Below are 17,458 nucleotides of genomic sequence, written 5' to 3'. Positions count from 1 at the left end.
TTTCTGAGGTCTGCTTTTTGCGTTTCGTTGTCATTACGTTCTGAGTTAAAGCTAACATCTAGAAAATTTGTCATTTGTGAATCGATTCAGAATTGTCCACGTCCCGCATCGCGATGCATCCAAGAATTTAAAATGTCACCCACCCCTATTGTTTACCTTAGTTAATACAAAATACTGACATTATTGCTCATTATTGAGTTAGGTCTGGTGGAGCCTTCAGTGAGGAGACCCATCCAATAACGCGGCGACGCTGCGCTCCAGCCCGGAACGAGGCGTCTATGATCTGTCCCCTCTCTGCACACGCAGTGCCACGCATTTAAAACATGGCGCATCGGCTATAATACCACCATCATGTGCTTTGTAATTCTACACACATGGACTACAAAAAAACATGAAAAACTATTTAGTGGTCCACTTTGGCTTCCTATGAGAAACTACATTAGCAACCAAACCTAAAATACAACGTTACTGACGTCAGCGCTACAGGTCCGGCGTCCAGGAACGCAGTAGCAGCTAAAATTAGCTTAAACTAAATCTCACACAAACTAGCCTCATAACACACTAGTAACGTTAAATGAGCAGCACACACTTAGGAAACCGCAGTAGCGACCGCAAAAAGGCAAAGGAACATCTAAACTTGTAAAAATATCGAATTTTCATCCACTCGTTTCTAATTTTTGCTCATGCTAGCTAGTCAGGCATCCTCACAACACCTAGCCAGGATAGCTAACCAGCTAGCGTCACTGGGGCCGCCTGTTTAATAACTCTGTGTGTAATTAATAATATTATGCTCCACGGGTATTGACTAAACTTTGACTCTGCTCACCTTAGCTAAACTTTAAAAGATGCCAAGTGAGCAAAAAAGCCGAACTCTCCCAGCGACGTCACACCAACGTTTATAAAACGGCGCCAAGCAGCCAGGGGTGTCACTGTATAAAGTCTCGCGAGATTATCTCGCCGCCGGGTCTGGTGGAACAGAAAAATGCCTTGATATTAATATATGATGCACTATAATACCGCGCATATTGTGTAAGAGGAAAAATAAAAAGGGACAAACATAAACCTTTACATTTCACGCCCTCCGCCGGCATCACTGATGACTCCCAGAATCCCTCGCGTGATCACATGACACGCCGTTGCTATGCCTGATTTCACTCCTGCTCTATTTAAACTTCTTCATTTGTCATTGCGAAGTTTTGTTTCTGCCTCAAAACATTCCGAGCTGTTTCATTGCCTGATCTTATCTTCCTGGTTAGTACCTGCCTGTTTTTGAGGACGTTTTGGACGAATGAATGAATGAATAATAATTATAATAATAATAAAAATAAATACCTCTTTCAAAATGCAACGCCAAAGAGTTGTTTGTACATTTTTCATCCTTGCATCCAATCGTTTTTTTTTATTGTGTTTTTTTTACTTGAAATGGCAATACAAAGGCAGGTTGAAGATATTATGTTGATTCAATGTTAATAGTTTTGCACAATCATTTAACATTAAATGTTGTTTTAACATTGTTTCAACTTTGACACAATAACTGACATTATTTCAACCATATTTCAACCACATTTTAACGTTGAAGGTCGGTCGTGTGCCAGCTGGGTAGTCCCGCAGTTTGAGATATCGACGCAGTTCCAACTCCAGATTGTCCGGCCGGTTGTGTGATGCCTGCTTGTGTGCAGCTTTTTGATGGGATGCACGGATTCCGAACAGCGGCCCAAAATGTGGGAATTTTTGTCCCATTGAAAATGAATGGGGAGGCTGTTGGCAGGTTGCCAGACATGATGTCACAATGGTCCCCTCTCTCACACAACACCTACAATCCAGGTACAAAGCTCAATGTCTCACCGGCTCCCAGCCTGATTCTCAGCAGCTCTGTTAAGGGTTAACTGCTTTTAAGGTGGAACTGCACCAAGATAGCACTGAATTTTAAGGTGGAACGTCTATTTAAGGTAGAACTAGCATTACAATAAATTTAAGGTGGAATTTCAATTAACATAGCGCTGTGGTTAAGGTGGAACGGTTATTAACATGTCACTCACATTAAGGCGAAACCTCAATTAACATAGCAACAAATGTAAGGTGGAACTGCTATTCACATAGCACTAAATATGAAACAGTATTTAAGGTGGAACCTTTTTAAGGAGGCACAGGACCTAAGGTGGTACTTCAGTTCAAATAGCAAAAAAATTAAAGGAGGGACAGGATTAAAGGTGGAACTTTAATTAAAATAGCAATAAAATTAAGCTGGCACAGATTTTCAGGTGGAACTGCAATTAACATAACAAAAAATTTAAGGTGGGACAGAATTTAGAACTCTCTTTAAGGTAGCACAAAATTTAAGAGGGAATTTTAATTATGATAGCACAACAAAGGAGGAACACAATTTAAGGTGGAACATTAATTAACATGGCAATGAAATTAAGGTGGCACAGACCTTATGGTGGAACTTGAAATGACATATCATTACATTTAAGGTGGCACAGTGTTTAAGGTGGAACCTTTTTAATGAGGCATAGATGTTAAGATGGAACTTTTTGAGAGTTGGCAGAGAACTTACGGTGGAACTTGAAAAGATATAGAACAAAATTTAAGGTGGCATAGTGTTTAAAGTGGAACCTTTTTAAGGTGGAACCGACATTAAGCTCAAACTTTTTGTGAGATTACACACCTTAAGGTTGAATTTAAAATAACATAGTACTAAAGTTTAGGTGGCACAGTGTTTAAGGTGGAAATTTAATTAACATATTGATAGAATTAAGATGGAACGTTTTGAAGTTGGCACTAAATTTAAGGCGGAACTTCGGTTAACATAGCACAAAATTAGAGGACACAGAGTAATGTACATGTACTCATTCAGCGCAGGTCCACAAGACCAAATCCACCGTGTTACTGACCCGCACTCTTCCATATGTAGTTTTTTTCATGTCTCATTCCTTGAGTCGACTTCCATAGTATCCGTTGTGCAATTATTCTGCGTTTCCTTCAGGAAAGGCACATTTCTAGTTCTATATACCCTCATAAAAGAACACAGTTTGTAGGGGGCCTAACAGGGCCTAACCCCTCACTAATGAACATCACCCTTAAAGCTGAATATGCATAGGTGTGTGTATGTGGGTATGTAGAAGAACTTACCTGTTACTGCCTGTGAAGACGAAACAGCAAAAGGGGACGGCAGGGAAACTGATCACCTTATCCTTATGGGGAGAAAAGGGGGATCTATTTCCCATCCAATACCCTAGTGATGATGAAAGGAAATAGTTATGATGTTATGAAGTATTGGCCAAAACAATGATATTATTGGTGGCCGGTTGCATAACCCGGGCTGACCATTTTCAGCGCTATTGTTGTTTTTAAATGTAAGTAACACAGATCAGACCACATAGTGGGGAATGGGATCCCCAAGGGCGGGGCTTAGTATATAAAAGCTGGGGGTTCCTTAGAGAGGAACTACCTCCCCATGACTGATACGCTAGCTGCCTGTAGTGTTTATGGGAAAGCTTATGACGTCTAGTATGCTATGTAGTATGCTTTATTTTCCGTTTATTTTTTCTTGTACAGTTTTTGTTTCATGTCTCTCGTTTAGTAAATAAACCATCTGTTAGTGCACTCCATCTTCGACTTTGTTCATCCTATTGTTCTCCTCACCCCCGCAGACCTTGCCACAACCTAGTTTTTTAGTTTTTTTTTTTAAATTAAATTCTACACATTATGCAGATTAATTCAGAAAATAGGGCGTTTGTTATGACATTACTATATTTTTTCCATCTGGACCTGTTTACTGAAGTTAAGCCATGTATCTGTCTTTAATGCCCGGATAAGACTTTACTTGTTTTATTTATTGATAATAATTTAAAGTGCATTCGGGTCTTGTAATACGTGTCATTTTTAAACAGGATAAGCTGCAGCACCACAATCACATGCAAAGAGACGTACCAGATCTTCTGACTCGTTGGAGATGTTTGAGAAACATATGCAACACACTGGGGCAAACACATGAACAAACCCAAGCAATGCTTCAGTTCTGATGTTGTTTATTTGCTTTAACTGCAAAATACAGGCTCGGTTTAAAACAGGAAACATGACACGATACTCAAAGTCCATTCAGCGTCTAGTGGTACTGCTTTCTCAGAGCAGCGGTGACGACAGCCAGGAACTTCTGGAAAGCTGCCTGAACCTCAGCTGTGAAACCACTCCCCATTGTAGAGGCAACGACGATGGTAAGACAATCAGCCAACAGCTGTGAGAAGATAAAGAAGAAGAAATATTAGTGATCTTACAGACATCAAGCGGAACTAAAACGTTGAACAGAAGACGATTAGTAAAAGACATAATTCCTGCTCTAAACTACAACGGCGCTCACCCTGAAGTTGTCGGGGTCCACGTGCAGTTTCTCAGAGTGCAGCACGCTCAGTTCAGCGTAGGCAGCCTTGATGTTGTCCATGTTCTTCACAGCTGTGTCCAGACCACGGAGCACAACTGCGCCGTGAGCAGCAACGAAGGGGTTTCCCGCGATAGCAGCGGCGTTGTACAGGTTTCCAAACTTAGCGAAGTACCTCTGAGTCCACGGGTACACGACCAGACACCTGAGTAGTGGGACAAAACATAAATAGACGGTAAGGAATTAAAGAAGAACAAAGTCTTTAATTTGTCTAAGTATGATCTGAAGATGATGTTCAGAAACGTACCTTGTCAGGGCGTTGTGTCCCACGGACTCATAATCCATTTTGGAGAAGATGTCCTGGATGGTAGCGCGCTCGAATTCTGTCCACTCAACCATGTTGCTGACTTGAAAGGTTTCTGCGTGTCCTGATGAGGAAGAACCCTGTAAGATGAGAGTCTTGGTCTGCACCTTATATACCCATAAGCCCACCCCTCCCAAACCCAGCTGACTAACAGTTTCAGTGGGTGGATTCAGGTCTGATAGGGTGAAAGATTAATATCAGATATAACGCTGTCATGGTGCTTGTAAAAAGTAACGAATATCATAGCTTTGTGGTGGGTTCTTAAACGTGTACGACTGAGAAAATATAATCTGTAGGAATTGAGAAACGGACGAATTCATGTTCATTTAAAATCTTAACTTCCAACCAATTTCCTTTCAAGCGCGCACAAGAAAATCGCCAGTGTTTACTGCTACTGAATACTCAAATTTGGTTCTGGATTTCGGGGTCCAGCATTATTTGCTAATGTCCTTTATTAGAGAGATTTAAACACCATGTCTTTGTCCGCAGTGGCAGAATTTCTTTTTACTGCCCCAACATAACAGCCTTTACAGTCTGACTGTAAGGTTAAAGCAGAGGATTACAAAATAAAATGTAAGTAATGTGAAGGATTTTGGATATTATGTCATGACTAAAAGATAAATTGTTTCATGTTCTCAATCAGTCTCGACATTACAAATATTAGATATATTGACTTGATTTAAGATCATTCCACTCGCATGTCTTTTTCAGTTCATTGTACAAACAGCATGCTTAAATCATCACTCATTAAGTTCATAAATCATCACTCATCAAGTTTTTCATTGTTCTTAAATTCACTTGTTTATGTAATTTGTCACACAATATAACACTTCTGTCTAAATAAATGGCGGAAATATGCTCTATGAAATAGCAGCCATCTTCAAGCCTGAAACGCGCTTGTAGATGTTCCAGTTTTGACCGTATTGAGACTAACACGTTAATCGGAGTCAGTTCCGCTGGGTTATAGGAGCTGGTTTTAGACGATTAACTTTAAACCTCTTGATATTTACGATAGAATAATTTGATTAAATCTGAACCTTTGTGAAAAATGTATAGGTGTGAAAACTCTAATCATCATTTGAGATGTTCGCACGTCAAAGGAAAGTCATTGTTAAACTATCAAATTCCACATAGTTTTGTGGAAAATACAGCACATTTACACGCTCGTAGGAAGCTGAATATTCTAGGAAGTGTCTTCCTCCAGATCCATGATCAAGAGTTTAGGAATAAGATCTAATTTTTTCAATATTATTCATTCCTTTTTGTGTGTAATTTCATTTCATTTTTATAGCATCCGAGCTGCGTTGCAATTGGCAACATCACAGTTAAACGTTATGATGATGGATCAACCGATATAATGTCCTGTAAACAACCTCAAATCTTTAGTAGCACCAAATCTTTTGCAGAACAAGACCATTAAGATTCAACAAAGCTTAGGAATATCTTCGTAAGGTGGCAAGAGACTGAATACTTCGAGGAAACTCTTTCGAGGAAAAGTGTTAAATGCGTTGTTTAGTCTTCGGTTACATTGGCTTACTGCCTTGTTTCTTGATCTGTAGCTCATGGCTTCATTCAGTGTTGGTAAAGTTGACCAGCCACAACACGGTTAGTGCAGTAGGCGAAGTCAAGAAAAGCAGAAAGGAAAGTCCATTTGGTAATAGTTTGATCGCAGCCTACGTTAACTCGATTTAAAGAACACCACAACAAGTATAAAGTAAATAAACGAAGTACAGATGTATGAAGTAAGTCTAAGTCTAAAATGCTTAACAAGTAATATACACAGTTGTTTAATCTTGAGCCATATAAACTATAGTCCAAGGTATTCTGCCTGGATCTTGAAATAAATTATTTTGTATATTCATATATTATTAATTTCTCTTTTTTTTGTAATTAATACAATGTTTTCTCTTCGGGAAAATGGATTACTCAGCATCTGGGGAGTGCACTCTAAATGGCCATAAAATACAATTTTCAAAGGAAGAAGCAGTGATGAAGCAGAAATACACTTATCTGCTCTCAAATGTCACACCTACAGAATTGAGCTTCTTTTGATAACAAGAACATTCTTTGAAACACTCATTATTGGCAAGCCTTACAATGAACTCGGTACTTTTACTGGTTAATGAAAAAATGTTTGGGTTCGGTTGATAAAAGAAAATCCAATTTTTTTCATTTCACTGGACAGGCTACTTTAATACAGAGACTGATCAAATAAATCATCCAACAAAAATCAAGAGCAAACAAAGTCACAAGGCAGAACTAAAGAGAAACAGATTTAAAGCGAATCTTTGATCATTTTATAGTAATAGGGAACCATTAAGTGAATTGTTCAGAAATATGACAGCAAAGAATTTCCATCCATCCATCCACCCATTTTCTAAGCCGCTTCTCCGTCAGGGTCGCGGGGGGGCAAAGAATTTCTTTCATAAATATTTTGAATACGTCACCATTCAGCCCCCAAAACACAGAAATTAATTAATGCTGAACAAGAAAAGACAGAGATTAACGTTTCACGCGCTTATTTGAGCTGAGAATGTTAAATGTATTTGTACAATTGTAGATCTGTTAAATTTAGTATTTTGTTACCTACCCTCTGAAAGGAGGGCCTGTCTCTGTCAGGCAGATAATCTTTCATCTCTGGAGCGTTTTCGAGGTGGGTCCCGGGTGTGCCGGCTTGGCTCGCTGTATAAAAGAGCGATTCCCTGTGACATTTTACAGAAGTCCTCTTCCAAAGCACTCTGTAACCATGAGCCTCACCGTCAAAAACAAGGACACCATCAAAAGCTTCTGGGCCAAGGTCGCCCCAAGAGCTGAGGAGATCGGTACCGACGCTCTGTCTAGGTAGGAGGCTTGATTCATCCATTTCTTCTCTCTGTTTACTGTCCAGTTTCTCTTCAGGTCTGACAGTAAAGTCTGTATGTGTCCGTGCAGGATGCTGGTCGTTTACCCGCAGACCAAGACCTACTTCTCCCACTGGAAGGACCTGAGCCCCGGCTCTGCCCCAGTGAGGAAGCACGGAAAGACTGTGATGTCTGGCGTGGCAGAGGCTGTCAGCAAAATCGATGACCTGACCAACGGACTGCTCACCCTCAGCGAGCTGCACGCTTTCCAGCTGCGCGTTGATCCAGCCAACTTCAAGGCAAGTTGTGTGACTCTTAATGCTGCCAGTTCCTTCTCGATTCCCGCTCATCATACAGCGTTTTAATCGGACCTTTCTTTCTCTGTAGATCCTGTCCCACAACTTGCTCGTGGTTCTGGCCATCCAGTTCCCCGACGACTTCACTCCTGAGGTGCACGTGGCCATGGACAAGTTCCTCTCTGCTGTGGCCCTGGCTCTCTCTGAGAAGTACCGATAAGCTGCTGAGCTCACATTAGACGCCCAGCCTGTCTCCTTAAGATCCAATAAATGGTTCTGAATGATCTAAATAAAATATGTCTGAACTTTTTTTTTACCATTAACACTATTTGTGTGAATTCATATCTTATGGAGTTTCCAGTGTTTTTAGAGAATGATTATCACTGAATGAAGGAAAATGAAAACTTCTCAAACACGCAGAACACACGTGCACTGATGCGTAAGAAGGTTAATCAGATTAAATTAATTTAATTTAATTAATTGCAATCTAAACAATTCAACGTGGGAAGGTTGAAGCTGATCGAGCATCAGTACTTTCACTGTGAGATACTTTAAGAAAATGAGTCCTGCTTTCTGAAAAGAAAGAAACATGAGAGGGGCTGAGAGAGACCCAAGAGGTATGGTGACAGGAAATATAAGACAAATTTGAGAAATCAGAACAATGCAATAGCATATCGCTTCAGGATGACCTGGAAACACAATAGAAAAATGGTTCTCAATCCTGGTCCTGGTGAGCTTGTTATTGCTGCTGCTCCAAAACACCTAGTTTGACTTGCAAAAAACATTAATTATCTGAGCAACTGAATCAGGTGTGATGGAACATGTAAAAGTTTTTCGTTCATCAAGTTACAAACTAAGTAAATGTTCCCTCAAAGCTACAACAGTGGTTTTAGGTCCAATTGTGGACATTACATAAGTTTTTCCCAGTGGAAAAGTACATATTTGTACCTTTTCATAACCTCATGTTAAAAAAACAGAACAATAAAATAAAAGGCCTGGAGATGAGACGAGGTGCGTGGAGTCAATACAAAAAGAAAATATAATTTCAATGGATTACGGTACAATTATATTCCTTGTACCGTTGAGTGGAGCACCCCAGTGACACGAGGGTTACTGCCCCAGTGACAATTTTATACCTTTATTTCTGAGAGTGTATGGCCAAATGCAGGTATGTAGAGGGACCAGACACTATTCAATATAGAAGAAATCACAGGATTTATTTTTGTGGCCAAAAATAAATTAACCACATTTGACACACTCCTTTCATTGATCATATTTTTGCTGAAAATATTTTTATGTATTTAATTTGGAAGCTCATTCAAACAAGACAGATCTGTATTTAATTAGTTAGCATCAATTTACCAGGCTTTTTAGTCACTGTTACAAGAAGCCCCTCCACTGGTTATAAATGACTCTGCCAACAGTTAATTGAAATATGGACTACACTGACTTTGGGCTGAATTCTTAATAGATGGCATTTTATGCCTCCATTTGTTGCAGAGATGTGTAGGTTGCTTGTATGAAGATATAAATCTTGCTCAAATGTTTTTTTTTTCTCCTTCAAATTATTTAGCAAGAACTACAATGTGTCAGGTTGTACCCTATTCTGAAAATAATATACAAAGTCACATCATTTTCCATTAACAGGGAACCAAAAAGTGAGGATTTCAAACTGGTACTGCTAGGTTACATAACCTCTGCTTTTTAGATGTTTTTAGCATCTCACTTGCCCCATTACATAATCGCTCCATGTCACTAACATTCTGCTACGACTGCAGCTCTGACATTATTTGCAATTTTGTGAACACGTTTAAAGCACTTCGAGGCTCTTAGTGGGTCAAATTCTGCAGTGGGACATGACGACATCATCACAAAGCAATTAATTGAACGACGACTAAACCGTTGTATTTAGCCGTGTACAACACACCAATGAAAAACTGGCGCTGACGTTTGTACTGGAACACAAATCTCATCATCCATACCATCTAAATACAATCTATCCACGTCTTGCAAATGTTTCACGACTCTAAACATTCATTGATTAATAGAAATGAAAATTTGTTACAAACATAGAATTGAATGTTCATCAGCCTAGTTAAATAACTGAAAGCCCTCAAAAATCCTTCAACAATTTATACCAATAAGCTTGAAATATGTAAATTAAACAAGTTAGTGTATTTTTAGTTGTTAAATATATCTGATTGATAAATAGTTGTTTTCCTTTTTATCAGTAGTGTATATTATTAGTTTATAGTGAACTTTACTGCACTGTAAACTGTGACCCGTTGAATTGGGCAAAAGTTGAGCGACAGGTTTTCATAAATATATTAACAAATTAATTTCAAGTCTAAATCATCTCTTAAAAAATGTGATTTTTAAGCAACGCGCAACTTTACTGTTATCCGATTTATATATTTTTTTTTAAATGTATTTTTATTCTTACGTTTCTGCCGTTTCTTTCCGCGTAACTAGTCCCGCAGTTTGAGATATCGACGCCGTTCCAACTCCAGATTGTCCGGCCGGTTGTGTGACGCCTGCTTGTGTGCAGCTTTTTGATGGGATGCACGGATTCCCATCAGCGGCCCAAAATGTGGGAATTTTTGTCCCATTGAAAATGAATGGGGAGGCTGTTGGCAGGTTGCCAGACATGATGTCACAATGGCCCCCTCTCTCACACAACACCTACAATCCACTAACGGAGCTCAATGTCTCACCGGCTCCCAGCCTGATTCTCAGCAGCTCTGTTAAGGGATAACTGCTTTTAAGGTTGAACTGCACCAAGACAGCACTGAATTTTAAGGTGGAATGTCTATTTAAGGTAGAACTAGCATTACAATAAAATTAAGGTGGAACTTCAATTAACATAGCGCTATGTTTAAGGTGGAATGGTTATTAACATGTCACTCACATTAAGGCGAAACCTCAATTAACATAGCAACAAATGTAAGGTGGAACTGCTATTCACATAGCACTAAATATGAAACAGTATTTAAGGTAGAACCTTTTTAAGGAGGCACAGGACTTAAGGTGGAACTTCAGTTCACATAGCACAAAATTAAAGGAGGCACAGGATTTAAGGTGGAACTGCTGTTCACATAGCACTAAATATGGCACAGTATTTAAGGTGGAACCTTTTTAAGGAGGCACAGAACTTAAGGTGGAGTTTCAGTTCACATAACACAAAATTAAAGGAGGCACAGGATTTAAGGTAGAACTTTAATTAAAATAGCAATAAAATTAACATGGCACTGATTTTAAGGATGAACTGCAATTAACCTAGCAATAAATTTAAGGTGGCACAAAATTTAGGATGGAACTCTCTTTAAGGTAGCACAAAATTTAAGGGGGGATTTTAATTATCATAGCACAAAATTAAAGGAGGCACACAATTTAAGGTGGAATGTTAATTAACATAGCAATGGCACAGACCTTATGGTGGAACTTGAAATGACATAGCATTAAATTTAAGGTGGCACAGTGTTTAAGGTGGAACCTTTTTAATGAGGCACAGATTTTAAGATGGAACTTTTTGTGAGTTGGCAGTGAACTTAAGGTGGAACTTGAAATGACATAGCATTAAATTGAAGGTGGCACAGTGTTTAAGGTGGAACCTTTTTAAGGTGGAACAGACCTTAAGCTCAAACTTTTTGTGAGATGACACAGACCTTAAGGTTGAACTTAAAATAACATAGTACTAAATTTAAGGTGGCACAGTGTTTAAGGTGGAACTTTAATTAACATAGTGATAGAATTAAGGTGGAACCTTTTTAAGTTGGCACTAAATTTAAGGCGGAACTTCGGTTAACATAGCACAAAATTAGAGGAGACAGAGTAATGTACATGTACTCATTCAGTGCAGATCCACAAGACCAAATCCACTGTGTTACTGACCCGCACTCTTCCATATGTAGTTTTTTCATGTCTCATTCCTAGTGTCGACTTCCATAGTATCCGCTGTGCAATTATCCTGCGTTTCCTTCAGGAAAGGCACATTTCTAGTTCTATATACCCTCGTAAAAGAACAGAGTTTGTAGATTTTCTGAGGGAAATTTCTGTTAGTTTGTTACATGTCTGTGATGTGGTAAGACAGGGCCTAACCCCTCACTAATGAACATCACCCTTAAAGCTGAATATGCATAGGTGTGTGTATATGGGTATGTAGAAGTACTTACCTGTTACTGCCTGTGAAGACGAAACAGCAAAAGGGGACGGTAGGGAAACTGATCACCTTATCCTTATGGGGAGAAAAGGGGGATCTATTTCCCATCCGATACCCTAGTGATGATGAAAGGAAATAGTTATGATGTTATGAAGTATTGGCCAAGGCAATGATCTTACTGGTGGCTGGTTGCATAACCTGGGCTGACCATGTACAGTGCTATTGTTGTTTTTAAATGTAAGTAACACAGATCAGACCATATAGTGGGGAATGGGATCCCCAAGGGCGGGGCTTAGTATATAAAAGCTGGGGGTTCCTTAGAGAGGAACTACCTCCCCATGACTGATACGGAGAAGGCTAGCTGCCTGTAGTGTTTATGGGAAAGCTTATGACGCCTAGTATGCTATGTAAATGCTTTATTTTCCGTTTGTTTTTTCTTGTACAGTTTTTGTTTCATGTCTCTCGTTTAGTAAATAAACCATCTGTTAGTGCACTCCATCTTCGGCTTTGTTCATCCTATTGTTCTCCTCAGCCCCGCAGACCTTGCCACAACGTTGTTTTTTCTATGAAACCACATTGCAGCTATTTATTTCGCTTAGTCTTATTTCTACTTAATCCTTGTGTGATCTTAAAATTCTGTTTACTCCCATTGTCCTATGGGTCCAAAATGACTCGCCCTACCAAAGGGCATTACACATTACAAAGACGATCACCAGTGAACAGTATTACACTGTCATAAAAGTTTACTTTTACACAGTACAGGTTTATTATTGCTATAATATAAATGTGAAGTAATTACATCTGAATTAATTATATTGAAAGGGAAAAAACAATCAACAATCCGGAACTTTTTTGTCAACAGTTTATTCTTTTATAATTTTTAGGAAGTGAATTATAAAAATACTTCTCTCATAACACTAATAAAACAAAATTTTACTTGATTTTGTGAATACTTTTCAACATCAACTCTATTTAGCACATGTTGGACAGTATGTGCGACTGTGAGAATGGGCTTTGCACATGTACTTCTCACATGTGCAGCACTCAGATTTTGTCTTGCAGTCCTTCTTCCAGGGGCAGAACTGGCACCTTTTTCTTTTGACTGACCCAGCTGCAGCCTCAGGTGGATCAGGACAAGATACAACTCCTTGAACAGCTTCCACAATGGCTGCAGAGGCTTCTGTGCGAGGAAGGCGCTCCCTTCTCTCAGTGCATGGGGTGACAAGAGCCTTTCCCAACTGCTCAAGGAACATCCTTCTCTTGTTTTTCTTCCCTGACATCCAAGTTGGGTTGATCTCCTGCCATATCACAAAGGCATTATATGAAGACACATCAATGATGTTATAGAAGATGACCAGGGGCCAGCGTGCAGTCATCCTTCTGCAGCTGAACGTTCCAATAACCTTGTCGAGGTTGTCCACACCTCCTTTATTGCAGTTATAGTCGAGGATGATGGCTGGCTTTCTGTCCTCACGATCACTGATTTCAGCCGTCTTGTGCAGTGTGCTCAGCAGGGCCACGTTCTTGTTCCTTTTTGGAAGATAAGAAACAAGAGTGGTGGTAGGAGTGAAGGCAAACTTTGATGAGAAGACCGCTCTGCCTTTTGTTGCGAGGAGTGCAGGGGGGAGTTCAGGCTTATTCTTCCAAACAGTGCCAACCATGGTCATCTTCCTTTTCAGGAGCTGCTGTCCGAGTTCATAAGAGGTGAAAAAATTGTCACGTGACATTGTGCCCCCTCAGTCCAACTGTCAATTCAAGCACAACCCACATCCCCTGGGTCTTCTATGGTGCACCACTCGACAGCTTCCTTGTGCACACTTGCATATTCCATGCATAGCTGGATTTTGCATCACAGGCCACCCATACTTTGATGCCATATTTTGCTGGCTTGCTTGGCATATGCTGCCGGAAAGGACAGCGACCTGTTGATCAAAAAAGAGATTACAATTTTTGTGAGTGTCACAGAAAACTGCATGAATCAAGGATGGTACATCACAATAAAATAAAAAAATATTTCAGGGAAGTAACATTGCATATATGAAAATAAAAGATTACCTTTGAATGGAACCAACTGCTCATCGGCATTGTGGCACGAAAAATTGCCCTTCCCAGAGACTATATGTAGCCTCGCCACGGGACCTATATACACCTGCTAATATCAAAAGCCCTATGTAGCCACGCAGGTCAATCTCATCCATATTTTTCCAGTTTTCTCCATATTTCCAGAAACCCTCCAAATTTGTATTCTCCAGGATGATTTTTTCGATGGCTGGTGTGATGAACAGGAGAAGGGTGGATGAAATGTCCTGGACATGGGCAGCCGAATACCTTGTTGGCCCTGGAGTCATCCTTATGATGTTTGATGCTGCAGTTCTTCCCTGGTTGCTGTCTGAATTTGATGAGGACCATGCCATTTTGCCATTCTTTGACAAAAAATTCTCTCTGTCAGCTTGAGGGATTTCCTCTTCTTCTTCATCTGAAGATACATCATCCTCTGGTTTGCACTCCTCCCCATCTTCCTCTTCAGATACATCTTCATGTTCTTGTTCCTCCACAGCTCCTGAAAATATCTCATCCAGGACCTGTTGAGCACTGAGACATCTATTCATGGCTTCAGCAAGGAACGAACTAGGGGTACTTTGATTCAGGGTCTCTTTATATCCTCTATATTGAATTTGTTTTTATTATGTCTGGGATTGTTGTTTGTTTTGTTTGGGAGCTTGTGTGATGTGAGGGGTTAGCTGCAGATCAAAAGCAAGTTCAATTCATACATCAATCCAGTTTCTTTGATGAGTGAGTGTGTGTGTTTGTGTGTGTGTGTGTGTGTGTGTGTGTGTGTGTGTGTGTGTGTATGTGTGTGTGTGTGTAGGTGTGTGTGTAGGTGTGTGTGTGTGTGTGTAGGTGTGTGTGTTAGAGATTTGTGTGTGGCCTTTGAACTTTCTTTCTGATGTTTAAATGCTTTTATAATTCACGGATCAAAAATGACCCATAAGACAATATTTGTACCCTAGTGGTGTACAGCTCAATGGAAACAAACAAAATATCACTTTTTCTTATGATGGGATCCCTTTAGGAAAAGTCATAAAATTTCAAGTTGGAAAAAGACAGGTAAGGGTATTTTTTCTATAGCTAAACATGGTAGTGGGTCACTTTTGACCCGCAAGAAAAAACAAGGGTTAAGTTACATGTGATCAGGCAAAGGGAACTACTCCACACATAAAGGGATAAAAGCAAACTTTCCATTGTTCAATTGAATTAGTTTTTTTAATGAAATTCTACACATTATGCAGATTAATTCAGAAAATAGGGCGTTTGTTATGACATTACTATTTTTTTCCATCTGGACCTGTTTACTGAAGTTAAGCCATGTATCTGTTTTTAATGCCCGGATGAGACTTTATTGTTTTATTTATTGGTAATTATTTAAAGTGTATTCGGTTCTTGTAATAACGTGTCATTTTTAAACAGGATAAGCTGCAGCACCTCATGTAAACAAACGTACCAGATCTTCTGACTCGTTAGAGATGTTTGAGTAACATATGCAACACACTGGGGCAAACACATGAACAAACCCAAACAATGATTCAGTTCTGATGTTGTTTATTTGCTTTAACTGCCAAATACAGGCTCGGTTTAAAACAGGAAACATGACACGATACTCAAAGTCCATTCAGCGTCTAGTGGTACTGCTTTCTCAGAGCAGCGGTGACGACAGCCAGGAACTTCTGGAAAGCTGCCTGAACCTCAGCTGTGAAACCACTCCCCAGTGTAGAGGCAACGACGATGGTAAGACAATCAGCCAACAGCTGTGAGAAGATAAAGAAGAAGAAATATTAGTGATCTTACAGACATTTAGCGGAACTAAAACGTTGAACAGAAGACGATTAGTAAAAGACATCATTCCTGATCTAAACTACAACGGCGCTCACCCTGAAGTTGTCGGGGTCCACGTGCAGTTTCTCAGAGTGCAGCACGCTCAGTTCAGCGTAGGCAGCCTTGATGTTGTCCATGTTCTTCACAGCTTTGTCCAGACCTCGGAGCACAACTGCGCCGTGAGCAGCAACCAAGGGGTTTCCTGCGATAGCAGCGGCGTTGTACAGGTTTCCAAACTTGCCGAAGTACCTCTGAGTCCACGGGTACACGACCAGACACCTGAGTAGTGGGACAAAACATAAATAGACGGTAAGGAATTAAATAAGAACAAAGTCTTTAATTTGTCTAAGTATGATCTGAAGATGATGTTCAGAAACGTACCTTGTCAGGGCGTTGTGTCCCACGGACTCATAATCCATTTTGGAGAAGATGTCCTGGATGGTAGCGCGCTCGAATTCTGTCCACTCAACCATGTTGCTGACTTGGGAGGTTTCTGCGTGTCCTGATGAGGAAGAACCCTGTAAAATGAGAGTCTTGGTCTGCAGCTTATATACCCATAAGCCCACCCCTCCCAAACCCAGCTGACTAACAGTTTCAGTGGGTGGATTCCGGTCTGATAGGGTAAAAGATTAATATCAGATATGCCAGTCTACTTTTAAAAACGCTGACATGGTTCTTGTAAAAAGTAACGAATACCATTGCTTTGTGGTGGGTTCTTAAACGTGTACGACTGAGAATATATAATCTGCAGGATTTGAGAAACGGACGAATTCATGTTCATTTAAATTCTAAACTTCCAACCAATTTCCTTTCAAGCGCGCACAAGAAAATCGCCAGTGTTTACTGCCACTGAATACTCAAATTTGGTCCTGGATTTCGGGGTCCAGCATTGTTTGGTAATGTCCTTTATTAGAGAGATTTAAACACCATGTCTTTATCCGCAGTGGCAGAATTTCTTTTTACTGCCCCAACATAACAGCCTTTACAATCTGTCTGTAAGGTCAAAGCAGAGGATTACAAAATAAAATGTAAGTAATGTAAAGGATTTTGGATATTATGTCATGACTAAAAGGTAAATTGTTTCATGTTCTCAATCAGTCTCGACATTACAAATATTAGATATATTGACTTGATTTAAGATCATTCCACTTGCATGTCTTTTTCAGTTCATTGTCCAAACAGCATGCTTAAATCATCACTCATTAAAGTTGCTCATTGTTCTTAAATTCACTTGTTTATGTAATTTGTCACACAATATAACACTTCTGTCTAAATAACTGGCGGAAATATGCTCTATGAAATAGCAGCCATCTTCAAGCCTGAAACGCGCTTGTAGATGTTCCAGTTTTGACCGTATTGAGACTAACACGTTAATCGGAGTCAGTTCCGCTGGGTTATAGGAGCTGGTTTTAGACAATTAACTTTAAACCTCTTGATATTTACGATAGAATAGTTTGATTAAATCTGAACCTTTGTGAAAAATATATCGTTGTGAAAACTCTAATCATCATTTGAGATGTTCGCACTTCAAAGGAAAATCATTGTTAA

At 39.7% G+C, this 17,458-nt stretch overlaps 3 protein-coding genes across 3 annotated transcripts; 1 reads left to right on the top strand and 2 right to left on the bottom strand.

Annotated features, from left to right (window-relative positions):
* Nucleotides 1-4,014: 4,014 nt before the first annotated feature.
* Nucleotides 4,015-4,809, bottom strand: LOC108440252 (hemoglobin subunit beta-2-like). The gene is made up of 3 exons (XM_017719037.2): nt 4,686-4,809; nt 4,361-4,583; nt 4,015-4,237 (listed from the first exon to the last, which is right to left on the bottom strand). The coding sequence occupies exons 1-3, from the start codon at nt 4,775-4,777 to the stop codon at nt 4,109-4,111; spliced, it is 444 nt and encodes a 147-aa protein (XP_017574526.1). The 5' UTR covers nt 4,778-4,809; the 3' UTR covers nt 4,015-4,108.
* Nucleotides 4,810-7,463: 2,654 nt separating this feature from the next.
* Nucleotides 7,464-8,098, top strand: LOC108440242 (hemoglobin embryonic subunit alpha-like). Its single transcript, XM_037535495.1, has 3 exons — nt 7,464-7,583; nt 7,674-7,881; nt 7,970-8,098. Exons 1-3 carry the CDS (start codon nt 7,489-7,491, stop codon nt 8,096-8,098), a joined length of 432 nt encoding a protein of 143 aa, XP_037391392.1. The 5' UTR covers nt 7,464-7,488.
* Nucleotides 8,099-15,620: 7,522 nt separating this feature from the next.
* LOC108440211 (hemoglobin subunit beta-2-like) lies at nt 15,621-16,415 on the bottom strand. The gene is made up of 3 exons (XM_017718976.2): nt 16,292-16,415; nt 15,967-16,189; nt 15,621-15,843 (listed from the first exon to the last, which is right to left on the bottom strand). Exons 1-3 carry the CDS (start codon nt 16,381-16,383, stop codon nt 15,715-15,717), a joined length of 444 nt encoding a protein of 147 aa, XP_017574465.1. The 5' UTR covers nt 16,384-16,415; the 3' UTR covers nt 15,621-15,714.
* Between the last annotated feature and the right edge of the window lie 1,043 nt (nt 16,416-17,458).

Source organism: Pygocentrus nattereri, chromosome 27 (assembly GCF_015220715.1).
Source record: "Pygocentrus nattereri isolate fPygNat1 chromosome 27, fPygNat1.pri, whole genome shotgun sequence".
Taxonomy (NCBI): Eukaryota; Metazoa; Chordata; class Actinopteri; order Characiformes; family Serrasalmidae; genus Pygocentrus; species Pygocentrus nattereri.
This window is presented reverse-complemented; position numbering and strand designations above follow the sequence as displayed.